The sequence below is a fragment of the Mustela nivalis genome, assembly GCF_964662115.1.
Source record: "Mustela nivalis genome assembly, chromosome: 17".
In the NCBI taxonomy this organism is placed as follows: Eukaryota; Metazoa; Chordata; class Mammalia; order Carnivora; family Mustelidae; genus Mustela; species Mustela nivalis.
In genome coordinates this window covers 36,800,503-36,820,867 of record NC_139036.1, presented here as the reverse complement: position 1 = coordinate 36,820,867, position 20,365 = coordinate 36,800,503, and the positions used below count along the sequence as shown (strand labels likewise).

The 20,365-nt window shown below is 55.6% G+C and overlaps 1 protein-coding gene and 1 long non-coding RNA gene across 14 annotated transcripts; one reads left to right on the top strand and one right to left on the bottom strand.

Annotated features, from left to right (window-relative positions):
• Window positions 1–3,964: 3,964 nt before the first annotated feature.
• Window positions 3,965–10,210, bottom strand: LOC309850564. Of its 2 annotated transcripts, XR_014304336.1 has the most exons (3): window positions 9,887–10,210; window positions 8,029–8,269; window positions 3,965–4,670 (listed from the first exon to the last, which is right to left on the bottom strand). It is a non-coding gene; the product is annotated as an uncharacterized lncRNA (long non-coding RNA). The 2 variants fall into 2 exon arrangements; XR_014304337.1 differs by lacking the exon at window positions 3,965–4,670 and having other exon boundaries at window positions 8,027–8,269.
• Window positions 8,711–20,079, top strand: LOC309850561 (uncharacterized protein). Of its 12 annotated transcripts, XR_014304333.1 has the most exons (5): window positions 13,557–13,697; window positions 13,942–14,055; window positions 14,701–14,861; window positions 19,146–19,529; window positions 19,826–20,079. XR_014304333.1 is itself a non-coding variant. In XM_082704628.1 (4 exons), exons 1-4 carry the CDS (start codon window positions 13,687–13,689, stop codon window positions 19,397–19,399), a joined length of 540 nt encoding a protein of 179 aa, XP_082560754.1. In that variant the 5' UTR covers window positions 13,557–13,686; the 3' UTR covers window positions 19,400–20,079. The 12 variants fall into 12 exon arrangements, 1 of the variants encoding a protein (XP_082560754.1); XR_014304334.1 differs by having other exon boundaries at window positions 13,868–14,055; window positions 19,146–20,079; XM_082704628.1 differs by having other exon boundaries at window positions 19,146–20,079.
• Window positions 20,080–20,365: the final 286 nt, after the last annotated feature.

Sequence of the window (20,365 nt, the reverse complement as noted above, 5' to 3'; positions counted from 1 at the left end):
GATCGAGTCCCGCATCGGGCTCTCTGCTCAGCAGGGAGCCTGCTTCCCTTCCTCTCTCTCTACCTGCCTCTCCGTCTACTTGTGATTTCTCTCTGTCAAATAAATAAATAAAATCTTTTAAAAAAAAATAAATAAAATAAAATAAAATCCATAAATGTGGAAACGGGAAGATCCGTGAGACTGTTAACATGGTTACCTCTGGGTGGGGGCGGGGTGGGGGAGGTTAAAGAGACTTTGGGTTTTCCTTCTATATAATTTGAATCATATAAAGAGACTGTGTGTGGTGTTTTTTGTATCACTTGTTTTCAATGTTATGGGGGAGAATGTTATGGTGAGAGAAGAGCAGGGCGCCTCCCGGACTCTCCCGGATTCTCTGGAAGCGGTGGTCAGATCAGGAGTGGGACTGGCTGAAAGTCCCCGCTCTCCACCTGCCCCTGACCACTGTACTTGGAAATCTTGGCTGCTGGAAGCCTGGGGGCCGAGGAAGGGATGGGCACCTGGGCCGGCCGGGCATTTGCGCAGAGACAGAGCACTAGACCTGGAGTCAGGAATGTGGCTTCTCCTCCTGGAAGTTTGGCGTGGATGGCCAGGTCTCACATGACCCTCCTTCTCTGGCCTCCTCGGCCCTGACAGCCAGGCCACGGGGCCCTGGTGGCAAGAAGACGTGGCTGCCAGGCCACCAGCTCTGAGGCCTGGGACCAAGGGTGAGGACTCAGGCACTTCCAGAGAAGGCCTGCGCGCTTACGTGCCCTCACTCAGAGTCCAAGTGTAGGACGGGGTATCTCTAGCTCTCTAGTGCCCTGCAGACATTCCCACCCGTGCACCGATCCTAGCAAGGTGTTATTCTTTCAAATTGGGTTCCAAAGGATTCCAGGAAATCCTGTAGGACGCTAACTTCTTCAGGTTTCTTTATGTCAGGACTTCTCTGGGCCTTCAGAGTGCTCAAGCACATGGACACTCTCCACGCAGTGGACTAAACACAGCTTTTACCAAATATAGATGGCTCTGGAGCCCTTGCCTTCCAGAGCCTCTCCGGGGGCCTAGAGAACCACTAACCGATGAGCCAGTGAAGGCAGGAGACCAGGCACGGAGGGCGGAGGACAGTTATGGGCACAGGCTGAGGACACTTAGGACACGGATGGTTAAGTAGGAGGATGTGTGGAAAAAAGAGAGGTTCCCTCGTCTGTAAAGATTCAAAAAGGCAGCCCTGTCAATAGGACTCTTTTGCGGGTAGCTGCCGGGGGGGGGGTGGGGGGAGTCTGTTTTCTCAGAGCTTGGGCTCCAAGCGAGGGCACATAAGCGCACAGGCCTGAGCAGACCCCGGGTGACACGCACACATCACCAGCTCCCACATGGGGACAGACACAGAATGCACGCAGGTGTCCCCTAAGAACACACACACACCGCTCTTCACCAGAGCACACCCACTCATGCTCACTCACATACACCAGCTCGCAGCTGCCCGCACATTAAGAAGGAGGGCCTGCGCCCTACACACCCCCGGGGCTGCCTGTGCACAGACCCTCGCGCCCAAACCCAAACCCATGGGAGCTCCCCTGCTGGAAGGGAAAGTGCCAAAGACACCGAAACTCAGACAGAAGCACGCGTGTCCACAGCACCAACACCCCCACGTTTCCTGTGCACACCCTGGGGCGCACATGCAGAGAAACCCAGGTGCCGGCAGGCGTGTGCTCAGAGGACACACCTGCGTGCACATACTCATGCCCTCCCGCGCACAGTGTTGCTCAGTGCCCCCCTGCCACCCCCCCCCCCACTCCACAGTCCTTGCTTCTTTCTGCGCCTAAGCAGGGCCAGCTTTGGGGGGCGGGGGGGGGTTGGAGTGACGCCGTGGCTCACAGGGAACAGCGCATTTAGCAAAGCAGTTCGCAGAAGGCATGTGTCCTTCGAGTATTTTTATCTTTAGCACTCTTATGTCTAGCAGAGTCTGGGCGGCTCCATATTGCTACCAGGAAGGAGGGCAAGTGGCTGCATTGTAAAGCAGATGGCCTCGGAGTGCAGAGGACAAATGCCCCTTGGTGCATGCCCCCCTACCCTTCACCACAGTGTCCCCTCCCCCAACACACTGGGCTTCCCAGAGCCTGGTCAGGCTCCACCCTTCACACCAGGAAAAGGGCCAGCAGCAACCTACCCCCTCCTCCCCAAGGGGAGCGGGGAGAGGGTCTGCCAGCCCTCAATCCATGCCCCCCCCCCACAGGAGCTCAGCTCTCCATCAGGTTTGGGTCTGGGCCATAGCCCCCTGCGGGACACCTCTCCCCAGGTCCCCCACATGTCCGCAAGGATGGTGCCCTCTACGATTTCTGAGCTGGCAGAAGGTCTGGGCATGTGCCCTGTGGCCCGTTGGCTGGTCGCAGACAGGCTGGTGGATTTCGAAAGCTATTTAATCCCTGGGTTCTGACGCACCCGATTCACCACCAAGCAGGATCTAGTTAGTGCCCACGGATCTGATGTCAGGGGACGGCCCTGGCATAGCTCCATCCCTCCTGCCCACGTGGCAGAGCAACAGAGCCTTCTTGGGAAACACGACCATTCTGCTTCCCACCAGGCCTGCAAACTCCAGCCCCTTCTAAAAAAACTGCTGTCATAAAGACTAATAACCAGGAAAAACAATCAGGAGCTAGGGAGTGAGGATAGTGATAAGCAAGACCTTATAAGTTGGCATTTCTTTTAAATCAACAATAAATGTATTTAGGCAGAGGCAAAAAACTGGAAAAACTAACAGAGGCTATCTTTAGAAACTAATCATTCAACAAATATGTATGACACACCTACTCTTTGTCGGACTTGTTCTAGGTGCTGGCGTTCTAACAGTGAGAGACAAAATCCTTAGGAATCTTATAGAGAGATAACAGATAAGAACAGATCCCCAAGTTCAATGTATCCTATTTTTAAATGGTGACAAGTGCAATGGGAAAGGGGTGGGGAGAAGGGATATGGGGTATTGGGGGGGGTGCTGCCATTTTTAACTGATTTTCTTTTTAGCAGGTTTAGGTCTATAAAAAAATTAAGATAATACAAACAGTTCTCCCAAAATACTTCTACATGTGGTTCCTTCTGTTATTGACTTATACCATCTCTTACATTTTAATGCTGCATTTGTTACGATTAATGAGCCCATATTAATACATCACTATTGACTAATGTCTGTAGTTTATTCACATTTCCTCGGTTTACCTAACTTCCTTTTTTTTTTTTTTTTCCAGGAGTCCATCCAGGAGTCCATTCTGTGGCCGCATGGCTCCCTTCGTCCGCAGCTCTTGGCCGTGACAGCTTTCTCAGACTTCCCTTGTTTTTGATGACCTTGACCGTTTTGCCGCGTACTAGTCAAGCGTTCTGTACTGGAAACTGCTTCATGGTTTTCTCATGATCAGACTGCGGCTCTGGGTTTCCAGGAGCAGAGGATCGCAGAGCTCAGGTGCCGTGTTTTGTTACCTGTCACGTTAAGGGTACATACTAGCAACATGACTGGTAGTTCCTGGCGCTGACCGGGAGTTCCTGGCGCTGACCGGGAGTTCGCCAGGTTTCCCCACTGCAAAGTTTCTCCCCTGCCTCCCCCTTTCTATGCTGTCCTCTCGGGAAGGAAGTTGCTGTGGGCAGCCCACACTTAAGGAACAGGAATCATGCTCCCCCATTTTGGGTGACGTATCTACGTAAATGATTTTGAATTCTTTTGCACAGGAGATTTATCTCTTGCCCATTTATTAATTGATCCAATCACTTATGTATAATGGACTCATGAATGTTTATTTTACATTTGGATTATAATCCAATAATTTGCCATTTTTTGCTCCATTTCTTCTAGCTTTGCCTTTTGGGACCTCTTTCATCTGGGTCCTACATCCCTCCTTAATGAATTAATTTGTTTATTTATTTAGCATTTCCTTACTTCCTGGCATTACAAGATGCTCTGGGCTCATCTTGTGTATCTCCACCTTCAGTCCTAGAATCAGCCATTTCTCAAGAGTCCCTGGTTCCTTTTACTGGAGAATATGAGAAAGTAAGATCTGGGCCCTCGGTATGTTCTGTAATTTTTAATTTGGTAGTTAGTAAAAGCTGCTCCAAGAAGGTAATATATAAGTGAAACCTGAAGAAGGTGAGGAGCAAATCATGGAGACATTGAGGGGAGGGATTCCTCTACATTCCAAGCAGAGGAACCACAAGTGCAAAGGCCCTGAGGTAGGCATGTACACTGTATACACAAAGAACAGAAAGTCAGTGTGGCTAGAACCCAATGAGAGGCACAGGAGATGATGTTTGGGTGCAGATGGGACAATCAGAAAAGACTGTAGCTTTTCCCCAGATTCACCAGGGTGAAGGTAGGAATGTGACATAATCTAACTTACTTTTTAATAAAAATCACTGGCTACTGTACTGGGAATAGCATGAAGGGGGTGAGACCAGATGCCATTACAAGTATCCCAGCAGTGATAATGTTGGCTCAGATCAGGTCACAGCAACAGGGCGGGCAAAGGGTGATTCCCAGGCATAGTGACAGCATTTTCTGATCGATTGGTGAGAGCTGGTAGGGCTGAGGTTTGCCCAATTCTGGAAGGAGGCAGTTGCGGGGCAGCCTGGAGGAGGGGTAGGTTTGGAGGGGTTCCAGGAGTTCACATATTGGACGCATTAGTTGAAACTCTCTTCCTTCACGCAGTCTGGAATTTAGGGCAGAAGGTGGGTGGGAAATAAGGAATGAGACCAAGGCCCAGGCGAAAAAGCAGGTCCCCAGCCTCCCAGTCCTCTTCCCCAGCCACAGGTGGCCTCAAGACAACAGGTTTAGGCCCGTAAGGTCCAGACCGGCTGATGCCCTCAGCTGGAGCCGAACATAGGCCCAACAAGCCAGTCCTCCACCATGAGCAGACAGGAGGCATTGAGAAACCTGGCCCCAGATCCCAGGGAGTGCTGGCTCAGCCCCCAAAGAACCCTTGGCTTTGCTTAGACCAGGATTCACTGTGCACATCTCGGGCTCATGTCATGAAAGTGTCTGAGGTGGAGAATAGGCTTTCTCTCCAGCAGGGTGCCCTGCCCCCACCAGGGTGGGGCTTGGGGGCCAAGTCTACTTTTTCCACAGCTCCCAGCCTCTGGGCCCCTGTTCACAGTCATCAGCACTGCGGAGTGACTCTTCGCGCGAGGGGGTCTTCCAAAGCCAATCCGCTAACACCAAGTATGCCTTTTTTCAAATGTTCAAATTGTTAGCCAATCGGCCCCGTCCCATCCGGGACTTGTATGTACCTGTCTATAAAAATCCTGCACCACCCCAGCCAGGTGTGCTCAGCTAGCAGGAGCTGCTGACCACCCGCAGGCGCCTGCGTAACAATAAAGAACCTCTTGCTGTTTGCATCCTGTGGCAGTGTTGAATTCTTGGGTAAGGGGATCTGTGGGTCTTTCAAATGAAGTCCATATTCTTGAGGGCAGGCTCTCTGGCCTGAGGGAGGTGACAGCATGAGGCCACGAGACAACCAGAAACAGAAGATGGAGATGGGGCCGGGGCGGCGGGGGGGGGGGGGGGTGGGGGTGGGTGGGGGGTGGACAAGGGCAGAAGAAAGGTGAGAGGAAGGTTTGGGAGGAGACTCAGGGCAGAGGGGAGATGGTGGAGGCTGGCAGCCCTGGGCCCTTCTCAGGCTTCTCAGGTTGATGAATGGGAACCATCAGCCAGCTTCTGGGCCTCCTCCCTTTTCCTCACATCCACATGGGCCCATCAGCAAACACTATGGGCCCCATCCTCATGATGCACACACAGTCAGACTACCTCCTGCCACCTTGACTGCCTCCGCCCTAGTCAGGCCACCACATTCTCTGACTTGAACCTCTGCATATTTTCAGAGCAGCCAGAGTGATCCTTTTGAAACAAAACAAGATCAGGCCATCCCACCACAAACCCTCACAGGCTCTCCCCTCAACCGCAGAGTAGAAAGGCCTCCCCTTGGCCCTGCTCAGCCTTCCCTCCAACTTCCTGTCCTAACTCCAGTCCACACTGGCCTCCTTATTGTTCTTCTGACACACTAAGTGTTGCTGCCTCAGGGCCTTTGCACTTGCTGTGCCCTCTACCTGGACCACTTCCCCCAACTATCCAAGTGCCTTATTCCTTCGCTTTCTTCAGGTGTCAGCTCAGATGTCACCTCCTCAGAGGCCTTCCCTTATCACCCTAACTGAAATAGATTCCCTTCCACCATTGTCGCTCCCTATCCCTTACACCCAACTTAGTTTTTCTCAAGACTTATCACCACCTTATCTATATATTTATTGACGTCTTCCTCACTACAATTGTTGTGCCCAGCAATGTATCCCCAGGACCTGGAACAACCCCCACACAGGTAAATATTTTGTTGAATAAATGAATAACCCCTTCTCCCCTTCTAGAGATGGCCCAGGCCTGCCTGCCTCTTCAGGGATAACCGACCTAGCTCTCAGAAGTTCTCAGAGCTCTGTGGAAACTGCTAAACGTGGAGAAACTCACCAAAACCTCCCCAGAGCCAATTCCACCACCTGCAGAGCTGCGCTGCCACCGTGCCTTCCTGTAGGGCTGAACCTCACCCCTTCCTCATGCTTGCTCCTCGGCCCGTGCTCCAGAGCCTCCCAGGCCCCAGATCCTTCTGGGACAGCCCCGAAATATTTCCTTATCCCCCTCATCTCCTGTCCCACTATCCCCTTGCTCATCAGCTCAGGGCCTCAGCAGGTCCCCGGCGCTCTCTCTTGTGTCACCACAAGCCAGTTTCCACAGGGTTCCAGAGCAGTGTTGCTAACAGAGTACACCTGACCTGCTCCCTCCCTGCTTAAATCCCTCCTCTGGTCCTCAGGATAAAGACCAAGGTCCAGCGCCTCTCCTGGCCCCTTCGCCTCTCCTGCCTACTTCCCCTCTTTTCCTTTCCTCAGCCCCAGCACCTGCCACCTTCCTGTCATCGAATACCACGCAAGTCCTCCGCTCTTGTGTGGTCACAACTAACCGTGTATGGTCACTCGCTTCCCATGTTGGGGTTCTGGGAGTGCAGCCTGGCCGCGGGGCTGGAGGTTTCTCAGGAAACTTGTGGGTGGGATGTGGCCAGCGGAAACCGAGGAGGGGCTGATGTCCCCTGGTCTGTCCCTTGGCTCCACTGCTGACCGGACCCCCCGCCGTATGCTCCATGAGGGAAGACCTGGGTCGCTCTCCTCCAGGGTCTGACATGGTCTCTACATGTCGGTATTTTCCTATTTTTTTTTTTTAAATTGTGGGCGCCTGGGTAGCTCAGTGAGTTAAGCCTCTGCCTTCGGCTCAGATCACGATCTCAGTCAGGGTCCTGGGATCGAGTCCTACATCGGGCTCTCTGCCTAGCGAGGAGCCTGCTTCCCCTTCTCTCTCTGCCTGCCTCCCCGCCTGCTTGTGATCTCTCTCTCTCTGTGTCAAAAAAATAAATAAATAATCTTAAATTAATTAATTAAATTAAATTAAATTAAAAATTGTGTACCTTCCTCATTTTTTGTTTTATTTTATTTTATTTTTTTTAAAGATTGTATTTATTTATTTGTCAGAGAGATAGAGTACCAGCAGGCAGAGTGGCAGGCAGAGGCAGAGGGAGAAGCAGGCTCTCTGCGGAGCAAGGAGCCCAATGTGGGACTCATCCCAGGACGCTGGGATCACGACCGAGCCAAACGCAGACACTTCACCAACTGAGCCACCCAAGCATCCCTCCTTCCTCATTTTTTAAAGTGGAAAAAAAAAAAAATCCTTTCCTTACAAAATCATTCTTTTATTAAAACACTGGTTAAAAAGTAACTCTTCCTGTATTTTCCAAAGGTGAACAGATAGAGGCAGGTCCTGGGCCCCTCGTGAGGACAGGCCCAACAGAGATGAGCCTGGAGACGCCCAGAAGACAGGAATGCAAGTATTCAGTGACGTTATTCATGACAGCCAGGAACTGGCATGTTCCAGGATGTCCATCACCAGTAGCACAGGGTGAAAATGTTACGATAAGTCACTCGGTGGCCGGCTACCTGTGAGGAGAACGAATGCCCTAGATATGGGCAAACCTCACCAACCTGGTATTGAGCAGAAGAAGCCAGACACGGAAGGCCACACAGTGCGTGGCTCCAGCCAAGGTCAGCTTAGAAGCAGGCCGAAGTCGCCCAGGGGTTTGGGGGTCGGGAGAGAGGTTTCTCTGGGGGTAGTGAGGGCGTCACAAGGGGACTTCTGGGTGCTGGGTCCATGGGTATGTTCAGCTTCTGCAAATTCATCCAGCCGTACACTTACGAGCGCTCTCTCTCAAATTAATAATTAAATCTTAAAAAAAAAAAAAGTTAAAGGGAAAAAAAAAAAAAGACACGAGTCCTGGAGCAGGTAAAGCCCATCTCTTTTTTCTGTCAAGAGGGAGGTGGTGGTGGGCAGGTGCCCACAGTCCCTGTGGCGTCCTTGTCCCTGACGTCTCTGCCACCAGAGTTTCTCCCCAGTTTCTGAGAGTCCGAAAGCCCCAGGCTGGGGATTCTGGTTCCACGGAGCCTCAGGATTGCCAGGAGCGGGCGCCCCGGTGGGTCAGTCGTTAAGTGTCCCCGCCTTTGGCTCAGGTCCTGGGATTGAGCCCCATGTCGGGCTCCCTGCTCAGCAGGAAGCCTGCTTCTCCCTCTCCCACTCCCGCTGCTTGTCTTCCCTCTTTCACTGTCTCTGTCAAATAAATAAATAAAATCTAAAAAAAAAAAAAAAAGAAGAATGCCAGGAGCTCTCAGGTCCATTCCCAAGGCAAATCCTGCCATTATACTTGAAGCTCTAGAAACAGGTCTGGGCATGCAGACCCTGCTGTCTCTCCCTCCTGGGCCCCCAGCCCCCAGCAGCCACAAACCACAAGCTGGGAGGCAGGGCTGTGGGCCATGGGCACACTCGGTGTGGGAGGTCAGAGCGCAGGGCTGAGGGCTGTCTAGGTCCCTGGGTTATATCCCACAAGCTGTCTGCACCCTCGGGTCCCTGGGGTGGGGCTGTCTCCGCTTCAGTGGCTCCCGCCCCACCCCCAGCAGAGACCCGGTGAGGAGGGCCACCTTCCTCCTCTCATGGGCAAGGGAAGCCCAGGGTGGCCCCTGTCTGACCTTGCACCTCACCCGCAAAGGTCATACTGCAGGCTGGGCCTTTCGGGGGTTCGGGATGTCACAGTCGGGGGCAGGGGCAAAGGTCCAGCGCTGCCCTCTGGGGCTGGGCCAGGCTTGGTTATTTATAACCACGGGTTGCCTTACCTCCTGACCTTCAGCTGGGGCTAGCAATCCGCAGCGATTAGCATCTCCTGCCGCCCACTGGGACCCAACACCCTGGTGCGCCCTCCCACGGCCTGGCCTCCCCGAAGGGCCCTGCAGGAAGCAGAATGTGGACCACAGTCCGTGCCCTGTGGTTCCCTCAGGCGGACCTGCCATGTGTGAGTCGGGACAGGTGGGTGCTTCTGGGGAAAAAGGCACCAAGAAAGACTCAGAGCTACTTGGGTTCCATGACTTCCCAGGTTGAAGACGCTGGTGGTCTATTCCAGGTGGCTCCCCAGCCTGGGTTTGCTCTTCAAAGCCAGGGGCCAGAGGTAGCCCTGGAGACTGCCCCCCACCCCCCAACGTGGTGCCTGGGATCACAGCAGAGGAAATGCACCCCCCCCCCCAGCAGCGGGCCCCTCATTCCCGAGTGACAGCTGAAGCTCAGGGGAGCAGGTGACCAGTCCCAGCTGACATGGCCACCCATGGCCTATGCCCAGCTCCTGGCTGATGGGAAGCCACCAGATGCCAGGCCCCCTGAGGGTGACAAGGAGGAGCCATTGTAGGAGGCTGGCGGCAGGGAGGGAGGGGAGGAGGGAGGGAGGGGCCCATTCGTTCCTTTAACACATTTTTGTTGAGCACCTACTAGGTGCCAGACCTGATTTCAGGCAGAAATCCTTACCCTTGTGGAGCTGATGATCTAGGGCACAGAGGCAGTCCCCGGAGACACAGGTCACACCACGGCTGAGGGGCTTGAGACCTGAGGAGGGAGACTGAGGCAGGAAGCAAGAAGCTCAGGCTGAGGGTGCATGTAGCCCGGAGCTGAATGTTTCCTGCAGGCGACAGAGCCCACCCAAGGGCTAACACGGCAAGCCCAGGCCGGTTTTGCCTCAACAGTGGGTGCCCTCCCCTGAGCAGCTTCCGGTGACCTTTACCCGGGGCGGAGGACGAGAGTCTCACACAGCACCCAGTCTTGGCGGCCATCCCTAAGGAAGCCATTTGGCTGCTTCTGCCCAGCACAGGGAGGAACTGAGTCAGGGGGCTTGAGGAGGGTGGCAGTGAGGGAGGGGAGAGCCTGGACGCTTCCTTCCTGTTCCGCCAGGCTCTCAGACGCTTGGAAACACTTGGAACTTTGGCTGTGTGGCTTGACCGTCCCCTTGCCCTCTCTGGGCCACAGTTTCCACAACTAAGAACAAAGGGGCTCCAGCTGCCTCGGGTCCGGCTCACCAAGTGTGGCTCCATCTGCGAGTGTCCCCCTTGGCGCAATGAAGCCAAAGGGCACAGGCCTGTGGTGGGTGGCAGGGGAGTGAAGCCAGGAGAGCCCGGGGCTGGGTAGGAAGTGCCGGTGTGAGGTGCACATGTGTGTGGCCGTGTGTGTGTGCAGGACCCGCTTGCTGCCTTGTGTGGGTAGACCACAGACATGGGTGGCGGTGTGTAGCTTGCTGTGTGTGTGTGGGGGGTGACAGTTTATACAGGACCGGAAAGGGGATAGTGTGTGTGCAAGTGTGGAGTGTGTGTGTTGGGGGTGTGTGAATCGCACAGGTCTAGGACCAGGTATGTATAAGGAGAGAGTGTGTGTGCGTGTGTATATGCGCACGCGTGCGTGTGTTGTGGGGTTGGCTCGGGGAGGGGGCTGTGAACCCCCTCGGCCCACATGGTCGGCCTATGGCCGACAGGCCCTGACCAGTCCGTGAACCCAGGGACTGGAAGAGTCAGCGGCTTTTCCAGCCTTTTTGCCAAATGGGATGTCAGCACGGGGGTGGAGGTGGGGGGTGTTGCAGGCTGGGGAAGGTGGCAATGACTTCATGACCACCGGCTGCTGAGCAGCTGGGGGAAGGGGGTGGGGAGCTGGGGCCTGGCCTCCCGAAGAAACCTGTTGCCACCCCCCCTCCGTTTGAGGCGGGGCCTCGGGACCCACACGGGGTATAGGTGGCAAACCAGCCACAGGGCTCGTGAGTCCTGAGGACTCTTTGGCTCTCTCTGTGGGGGCTGTGGCTCTGTTGGGGCCTCAGGAAGGTGGGCAGGGGCCCCCTGAGGAGTGAGAGCCCTTCACACAGTCCCATGTAAGCCTACAACAACCCCATGAGTTAGGGACTCACTATTTTGCAGATGAAGGCACAGGCTTCCAGAGGCAAAGGGCCATGTCTGAAGCCGCCCAGCTCAGGGGAGGGGTCGTGCTGGTCCGGGACATGGTTGGTGTGTTTCCTGCTCCATCTCCCAGAAATGGGCAGTGGGCCAGGGGGCGTCCACTAGATCTACACTCGGATGCCTTGAAGCTTAGGTGTTGGGCTTTCTCCGAGTCCTCAGTCCCAATGCTCCCTAGCCCTCCCCAAAGGGCCTCCTTCCTGGGGAGGCCCTCCACGTACTTCTCTCCAATTTAGGGGGTGACGGACATCTGTAACCATGCGGGGGCCACCACAAGTAAACAGAAGCCTTTACAAAGGGCAGCCCCTTTGAGCACAGGCCAGAGGCCAGGCCCTACGTCAGGCAGTCCAGGCTGCCTTGACTCACGAGGATCAGGCTTGCTTGGCTCCTTTGTGGGGCTGGAGGGGCCCCAAGATCACAGACCTGGGTGTGGATGCGAGCACTGTCTTTGCACCCAGAAGCTGAGATCAGCTCTCGGGGTGCTCTTTCTTCAGCCATTTACTAGTTTCTCGTATAATAATAACCGCCCCTGCCCAAGCTTTATAGGCCACAAAATACTTTCACACTCTCTCACTTCATCCCACTGGCCTTGTGATGAGGAGCCAATATACCCATTTTACAGAACAAGAAATGGAAGCTCGAGGGGGAGCTTCAGCGACTAGTCTCAGATCACAGGCCAGGACGTGGGCTCTGAGCCCCTGTCCAGGTCCGGTTCAAAGCAGCGCGGCGACAGTGGGCTGACGTCTCCAGGGCCCTGCTGCTCCAGAAACTGGCACAGTGACCACACTGCTCCCCAGCCTCCCCACCTGCAAATACTGGAGCTGGGGGTTGCTGCTCCACGAGAGAGTGGGAGAGGGTATGGGGGGGGTCCTCTGCTGCCCCAGGCCTTGGGCCCAGGCAGGGACTGCCAGGGACCCGTCCTTCTTGGAATATGAGCCCATCGACAGGGTTGTTATGTTCTCATCTGCCCGTGGCAAAGTGAGAAAGACAAGGACAATGCAGTGAGGTTTTCACAGAGGGAGACCCACGATGTGAAATGTGGCCCTTTCACTTGTACTGTGTTCAATGGTGTGTGTGAGCACACGCGTGTGCGTGTTCAAAAAGACCTTTCCTCTGACACTTCCTTTTAGTGTCCTTAACTCAGCAACATATGGACCTGGTGACCACGTCTGGTCCTAAGTTTTTTTTTCTGGAAATGTTGGTGCCCTGAGAAACAGGACAGATGGGAGCCACCGACCTAGCTCTGGTCCTAGGTGAGACCTAGCATGGAGAAAGTTGTTTCTTAATTGAGGGATGATGTCTGAACGGCTGGAAAAAGCCACGGGGAGAAGAGACTGGGGTTTCTGCCCAGACAGCCCTTGAGCGGCCCCAGAGCCCAGGCAACCCCAGGAAGCCGAGCCCAGGACCATCTCCGTAGCTGCACAGGGAATTCTGAGAAAGGTCTCAGGGCCGGTTCTCCATGCCACACAACCTCCGCCTCTTCTCTGACCTGGAGCCAGGAGGAAATGTTCCCTTAAACCCACCCCACCCTCCTCCCCATCCCCCCAAGGCTGACTCCAAAATAGCCCAGGCCCCGGGAGAAGACGTCATGGGTCCAGTTGGCCGCCTGCCCCTCCAAGAGGACAAATATAGAGGGATACTGGACACCGCAGTAGCCCCGGGACCTGGGGAGCCCCGCTCCCTTCCCTTCCTAGCCCTGCACCCTCTAGCAGGACAGCTGCAAGGCCAGCGCCTCCTGGCCTGGCCAACCCACCCTGGGACGTGTCGCAACAAGCCGGGACCGGAGCTGGAGGCTGGCCCAAGGGGACACCTAGCCGAGCTGGCCATGCGTATGGGACACCTCCTCTATCGTGTGTGGGGGGGTGGTCTCAAAGCACTTTTATAAGCGTCACTGCCCACAGGCTGCTCCCAGGAGGGGGGAGTCCAGAAGAACCCCGGGTGGCTCCCAGGTGGACTGGCTCGGCCTTCTGTTCTTCCCAGCTTCCCAAGGAGGCCAAGGCTGTAAACCTGGGGATGTGGGAGGCCGTCTGGAAGGTAGGCAGCCAGGCCAAACCCCAATAAACTGCCGGTTGAATCGAATTGCAAATAATTAGTCCTGATCACCAAAGCTGCCTCCACCCTCCACTCCCGGGAATTAAAGGTCAAAGGGCAGAGCTGCTGACGCAAATGTCAGGGGAGCTATGTGATTGGGAACAGCTGGGCTCCTGCTCCCGATGGGCTCCGCTGCCTGAGGTCGCTGGCCCCCAGCGCTCTGGACAAGGTGTCCCTCGGGACTGGACCCTGAGAGCCGGCACTTGAGGCTTGCTCGGGGAAGGGGGCTCTGTTGCTTCCCCTCCTATGGTTCTAAGGTCAGTGGAACTTGCTGGGGGTGGGGACGGGGTGGGGGTAGTGTTAACAGAAATTCCGGTGAAATGGTGTTGCCACATGTGTGGGAGCCTGGGGAGGAGGAGTAGCTCAGTGTCTTGTGAGCCCCCACCCCACCCCTAAAACAAGAGGAAACCTCTGCCTTCCTGGCCAGGGGCAGCCTGCGATGTTCCCCTAGGTGGACCCTATTACAGGCCCGCCCCAGCAGCACCGTGCTCTGTGCGCCAGGGGTGACCCCCAGCGGTCAGTGTGGGACTTGAACTTGGGCCTCGGACAAGGCTACCGCAGACCCAGGCTCGGCAGCCTCAGCACAGGGCTGGGGACTCTGGTGGTTCAGTTTTGGTAAGGGGGTTGCTGGTGTTTGGTGGTATTTTTGTATGTGCTGAATTTTCCTCATTGTACTGGATTTCACCCTAAACGTCCCACTGTTAACAAATCAGCTTCTAAGAATGCACTATCATCTAGCCCTAAACCGGCCCCTCCTCCTGACTTCCCTGTGTCTATTAATAGCACTGCCACCCTCCCAGTCCCTGGGGCTCCAAACCTGCGAGTCATCTTCCACTCCTGCCCACACTGGACTGGGCGCCAGGTCCCGCCCCTCCTCACTCTGCCGTCACTCTTCCCATCCTTGATACTCACACCCAGTCAGCAGGGCTCTCACCTATGCAATTGCTGCCCTCAACCATGCGGCTGGGGGACCTGGGTATGCGCCCAGCCCCCTCTACTTACTTGCTGTGTGACCTTGCGCAAGTTACTTAACTTCTCTGAGCTCAGCTTCCTCAGCTGTAACAAGGATAGTAATCAAAGCGCCTACTTCATGGAGCATTGCATGAATTCTGTGACAGGAGGGACACAAAGACCCTGTCATATAGGACATGCTCAATGCACGTCAATGATCACAGGCCCTCCTTCAGTCCCAGGCCTCTGTTCAGAAAAACCAAGGCCAGAGAGCTGGAATGTGAGCTACCGTTGGGTGTTGCATTCCAGGTGTCTTTACAGCATGCTACAGAGCAGGGAGAGTGGAAGTTCCTGGAGTCTAGAAGCTTCTTTACCGTGGCCTCCATCATCACATTCTAGAACCCAGAACCAAAGGCCACCTCCTGAAGGCATTGGTCCCATCCGAGGGCCTTTGGGGCCGGTCTACCTGGGTAAGTGTCATGGTCATTCGGCCACAGCAGACACCTTCTGGAATGAGACAACTCCGGGTCACATCCAGTGGCTGTGACTCAGGGTAACCCATCTGCAAGGTGGTGAGTGAGGCCACGCACACTGGCCTGGCACAGCCGCCTGCCCGCCTCTGGGCAGCCGGCCATGCAGGGGCGGGGCCACCCAGCTGGTACCTCCCCCTGCAACTGCGCCGCCCTCAGGTCCCTCTCCCAGCTCACACTCACCCCACCTCTATTTATTTACTTGAGCACCAGAGAGAGAACACAAGCGGGAGGAGCTGCTGATAGAGGACGAACAGGCTCCCTGCTGAGCGGGGAGCCCGAGGCGGGACTCCATCCCGGGACCCCGGACCATGACCTGAGCCCAAGGCAGACGCTTAACCTACTGAGCCACCCAGGCGCCCCGATAGAGAGATTTTCAAAGGAGACAGAGGCTGCAGGAAAAGCAGAGCATCCAGATTCAAACGTGGGCCTGTCCTCCAGCCTCTGGACCCACGTACCGTGTCAGACAGTTGCTCTCCAGGGGGGCCGGCTCTGCTCCTGAGACATTTGGCAACGCCAGGAGCCATTTCTGGTTGTCGCAACTGGGGTGTGTGCCTGAGCTACTGGCATCTGGTGGGTAGAGATCACGGACGCTGCTAAATACCCCACAGCACGGCCCCGACCACACAGCAGAGTTACCTGCCCCCGGGGTTGACTGTACCTTGGTGAGCAGCCCTGGTCCAAGAGTCATCGTCCCTGCCTCACAACTGCCTTGAGAGCTAAGGAGAGTGATGCTTGTCCAGGATCCAGGACCGGGCCTCACTCCTGCTCTGTTCAAACAGGACCCTTTCGGGGCGCCTGCGTGGCTCAGTGGTTATTAAGCCTTTGCCTTCAGGTCATGATCTCAGGGTCCTGGGATCGAGACCCGAATCTGGCTTTCTGCTCAGCAGGGAGCCTGCTTCCCCCCCTCTCTCTGCCTGCCTCTCTGCCTACCTGTGATCTCTGTCAAATAAATAAATAAAATCTTTAAAAAAAAAAGGACCTTTTCCTGGCCTGGGACATCCGCTGGTGGGCAGAGGTGGGGTAGGCGTATATTCCGACCAGGAGCATTTTCTGAAATGATCTTGGTGTCTCTGCCTTACCTTGACTGGGGCAGAGTTTCTAGAACAGTCCAGTGCTCACTTACCTACCCCTTCAACAAAGGAAAAGCAGGCCCTGGAAGGAGGAGACCGCCTGCCCAGCAAGTGGATTGTGTTAGAAGCCGGGTCCAATTTCTCCTCTCAAGCCCTGGTCTCCGTTAGTCTCCCTGAGATCCACCCACCCACCCCTTTCACTGGCATTTGGAGGGCAGAGACAGGAGAGAGGACGGGAGGCAAAAATGCTCCTTCAAAGCAGTCCTCGGACTTAGCAGGACCCCAGGCGGGGAGGAGGACTGGTGAGGATTTGTGTCTGGGGAGCCCTGGGCAGAGGCAGGGGGATGGCCAAGAAGGCCTTGGACGGTGGTGTGGAGCTGAGTCCAGGAGCTGGCAAGGCCTCCCTGCCGCTCACTTCAGTGGGCACCTGCTTCTCCCTCAGCCGGCCTCAGCGGCCCATGGGGTCAAGTGTCTTCTCTACAAAAACCATTCCCAAATAAGGCACTCCCTTCTCCCCTGGGACAGGGCAGGGGGTGGGGGCCCAGGTCAGAGCCCTTACACCCTGGGCAGAGCAGGGCCTTTGCTGGTTTACCTGACTCACGCAGAAGAGCTTGTGGGATCGTTCAGGAGGAGGGCACAAGGGTCGGGCCCGCTAACAGAGCGGACCCTGTGAAACCCTTTCTGGCACTGCTCACTTGCCGGGATTGCGGGAATCCAGGGGTTTCAAACCACACTCGCCCTCTCTGGGTCTCAGCTCAAGACACCTGTTTCATGTGGGGTGGGGTGGGAGCGGGGCACGGGGGACCTCACCACCTTCCAAACCTCAGCACAGGTGTCAGGCGGGGATGGGGCCTCCGTCTGGCTCGGGAAGGCCAGCTGACCCAGGGACAAGCCCAGACACGCAGCTGTTCCTGGACAGGAAGCATTCGCCCTGGGGGAGGGGAAGCAGAGACCAGACCCAAGGACGTCTGACTGGCTGAGTCCTGTTAAAAGGGTCTGGATCCAGTTTCGGGAAGGGAGCAGCCTCCTGCCACGGGAGTCTCTTCTCTGGGGCCACATTTTTGTCTTTAGTGGAAATTTCTTGCTGGCGGCTTGACACCCGACTTTGACCTTTCCTTCTCTAACTTAGCTCTGCCGCTGGTGGGCTCGGGAACTGCACCCTCCTTCGAAGTCCCCCACACTTGTTCCTTCCCAGGGGTGCTCAGAGGCTGCAGGGCCTCCCTCCTTCGGTCTTCTCCTGCGGAGGCTCCAGGGCCGGCCAGGGGGCACCTGGGCCTGGTGTGATTCCACCATGAAAGTTCAGGGCCCCGGGCCCTAAGGAGAAGGGCCAGGCAGCCTGGTCGCTCCTTACCAAAGGTTCCTCCCAAGACCCCTCATCCCGCGGGCCGTTCCCACTCCCGTCCAGCATCCCTGCCGTCGCCTCCACTCCCACCCAGCACGGCTCCCAGGCCCTTCTTTCTGTGACCGGCTTGGCAGGGCACACTCCCTGAGGCAGCTCTGCGCAGGAGGCTGGGGGGAAGGATGGAGAAGCTCCGAATGGCGTGTGGGTGAGAGGAGCAGTCTTCCTGACCTCAGCGGAGGGAGGGACAGAAGCTGTTGGCTGCAGTTTGGGACGTTTGTCCCCATGTGAAGAGAGCCCTGGAGCAACCCTGAACTCTCTCATAGATTGAACTCCCCAGGCTTGAGGATGGCAAATGCTGCTGTGAGACACCCCCGTCCTCCAGGCCTGTGTGTGTGTGTGTGTGTGTGCGCGCGCGCGCGTGCATGGGGGCATTCCGGTCCAGAGCACCCGAAGGCCGGCCGAGGAGGAGGGTGCAGTTCCCGAGCCCCTGGCTCCCAGCACTCCCAGGCTGGCCTCACCTCCCTCCCCGGGGCCTGCTGCCATTATGCTTACCGTCTCAGTCGCCCCCTTCCCCACCAAGAGGATCCAGCAGCTTCTTGCAACTAAATTCAGCGGAGGTGGTGTGGTTGGGAGGGGTCCTAGGTGGCCCTAATGCTCTTTTGCTCCTGAGGTTTCGAGTCACGGGGTGGACAGGGACCCTAGAACACCTCTCATCCAACCCTGTCATTTGACAGAAAACAGAGAGGCAGGGAGAAAACGACCCCTCACGCTGCTGGCTCCTCAGAGGAGTCTGGGACAGGGGTTCATGCTCCTGGCCGAGGGCCCTGGGGATGCCAAGGGCTGGCTGCAGCAGCGGTGTGGGCTTGGGGACGGGCTCCAGCCACTCGGCCCCCTTCCTCTAATCCTCACCCCTCCTTTCCCCCTTTCAGCAGCAGTTACAAAATCCAGGAAATAAATGTGGATTGATGGCCTATAAAGGGCTTAGTTAGTGCTGTGACCTGCTGAGTTATGTAACTCCCATTTATTATTGGCCTCGGACGAAGTTTCTATTGAAGCAGCTCACGAAGTTGATTCCATGACATTTCCTTTAGCCTTATTCGGTGGCTGCAGCCGAAATTCCTCCTAGCTTCAAAGAGCAGCAATGGGGGTGTGGACTTTCAAAAAAATCCCCTTCTCCAGTCCCTCGGGCCAATGTTGCTCTCACCCTTACCAGCCTCTGCTCACCTCAGCAGGCGTCCCAGGCTCTGGACCACCTGCCTTCCCTTTGCGTCCCTGGGCTGCAGCCTGCCTCGGCTGAGCAAAGGTGTTGCCCCCATTCCCGGTAAATGAAAGGAGAGTGACTCGGGGCTGGGAGAATCAAGAGACGGCCTAGTAGCAAGAACAGTGGACCAAGAGTCAAGAGCTCTAGTCAGATGTCTGCTATTGGAATCACGGCCCACTGGGGGCCTTGGCATGCTAGTTAGGAAAATGGAGTAGTTTCGCTTCTCTGTTTAATCGGAACCCCCAGCAGGTCCCGGTCTGGCCTGCCTCACTTGGGGCGGGGGCAGGGGTGGGGTGCGGGGAGCAGCCTGGGGAGGGGCGAAGGAGAGGGATAAGGGAGGGGCTGCCAGTCTTTCTTCTGGTGCGAAGGCAAGTAAGGCTAATACCAACACGATGCCACCTTGTGTTCAAAAGGGAGCAGAGCCCAGCCTCTCTTTCAGGGGAGCTTTCCAAACAAGCTCATTTCCTCTGCCGCCACCCCTTTTCTGCTCTGGGAAGCCAAGGATCCTCCCTAATTGTCACCTCTCGGTCCTTCTATTCCTTCCCCAGGATGCCCACAGAGAAGCTCTCTGAAGGACCAGCTGCTCAGTGGACTTTTGGAGATCTCTTCCCAGTTCAAGAAGAAGATGGACGCTCCAGGCAGGTTCAGGCCCCAGGGAACTCCACAGTGTCTGTCTTCTTCATTAAGACACACAAGTATTAAGATCACAGAAGTCATGCCTCGATGCCTCAGGGACAAATCGGTGCATCGGGGCAGCTGGTTTGTACCAAGTGGTATAGGCTCCAGGAGTTCCTTCCATTAAGGACCTGGCCGGGCATGAAGGCTACTAGCCCACACAACTGCACATGGCACAGACGACTCACCCCTGGAGAATGTTGCCTTGGAAGAATGTTGCCTTCGCGCCCATCCAAGCCCAGCCCTGGCTTTTCCAGGTAAGGAAAACTGAGGGTCCACTGTGCGGAGAGGACTTCTAACAGATCGAATGGCAGAGGGGGGACTAGAACAATTCTGCATTGCGACTTGGTTTTTGAGATGCTGCTTTGGGCTCACAATGTATCACACCAGAAGGGTCTTTGGAAAGAAGGGCTGTCACCTGAGACCCCAGAAACATGGCCTTAATATGGGGCAGGATGGTCTAATAAACCCTCAGTTGAGCAAAGCCCAACACTGGGTCTCTCACTCAGCCAAGGCTGCCTCCAGGCATCTGCCCAGTTCCTGCTTTCCGCAGGCCAGCCTCCTCCAGGAAGGACGAATGCTCACGATACAACCCAGGATCGAAACTGGAGTCTTTTCTGGTGAAAAATGTGCCAAGGGGCACCTTGGTGGCTCAATGGGTTAAGCCTCTGCCTTCAGCCCAGGTCATGATCTCAGGGTCCTGGGATCGAGCCCCGCATCGGGCTCTCTGCTCAGCATGGAGCCTGCTTCCCCCTCTCTCCCTGCCTGCCTCTCTGCCTACTTGTGATCTCTCTCTCTCTGTCAAATAAATAAATAAAAATTTTAAAAATAATAAAATTTTTTTTAAAAATGTGCTGAACTTTTGCTCCTAGTACCTTTACTTACAGCCGAAGATAAACTCCCCAAGATAAAAAGGGGGAGTGCCTACAAAATAAAAAGCCTATTTCCACAGAAGCACAGCAGGCCAACACGCAGCAAAGGGCAGCAGCTGACCATTCACTCTGGGCTAGGCCACTCGTCTGCGCTGGCCAAAGGTCAGGGAAAGCAGGCTTAGGGAAGGAAGACAGGAAAAGAAATCGAGGCCTCAGCTGGC

Bases quoted from the DNA above. Each gene is read 5' to 3' on its own strand.
- LOC309850561 (XM_082704628.1), top strand. The intron at 14,056-14,700 runs GTAAGGGGGTTG...GTTGCATTCCAG, and splicing joins ACTCTGGTGGTTCAGTTTTG to GTGTCTTTACAGCATGCTAC. The intron at 14,862-19,145 runs GTAAGTGTCATG...TTCCTTCCCCAG, and splicing joins TTTGGGGCCGGTCTACCTGG to GATGCCCACAGAGAAGCTCT.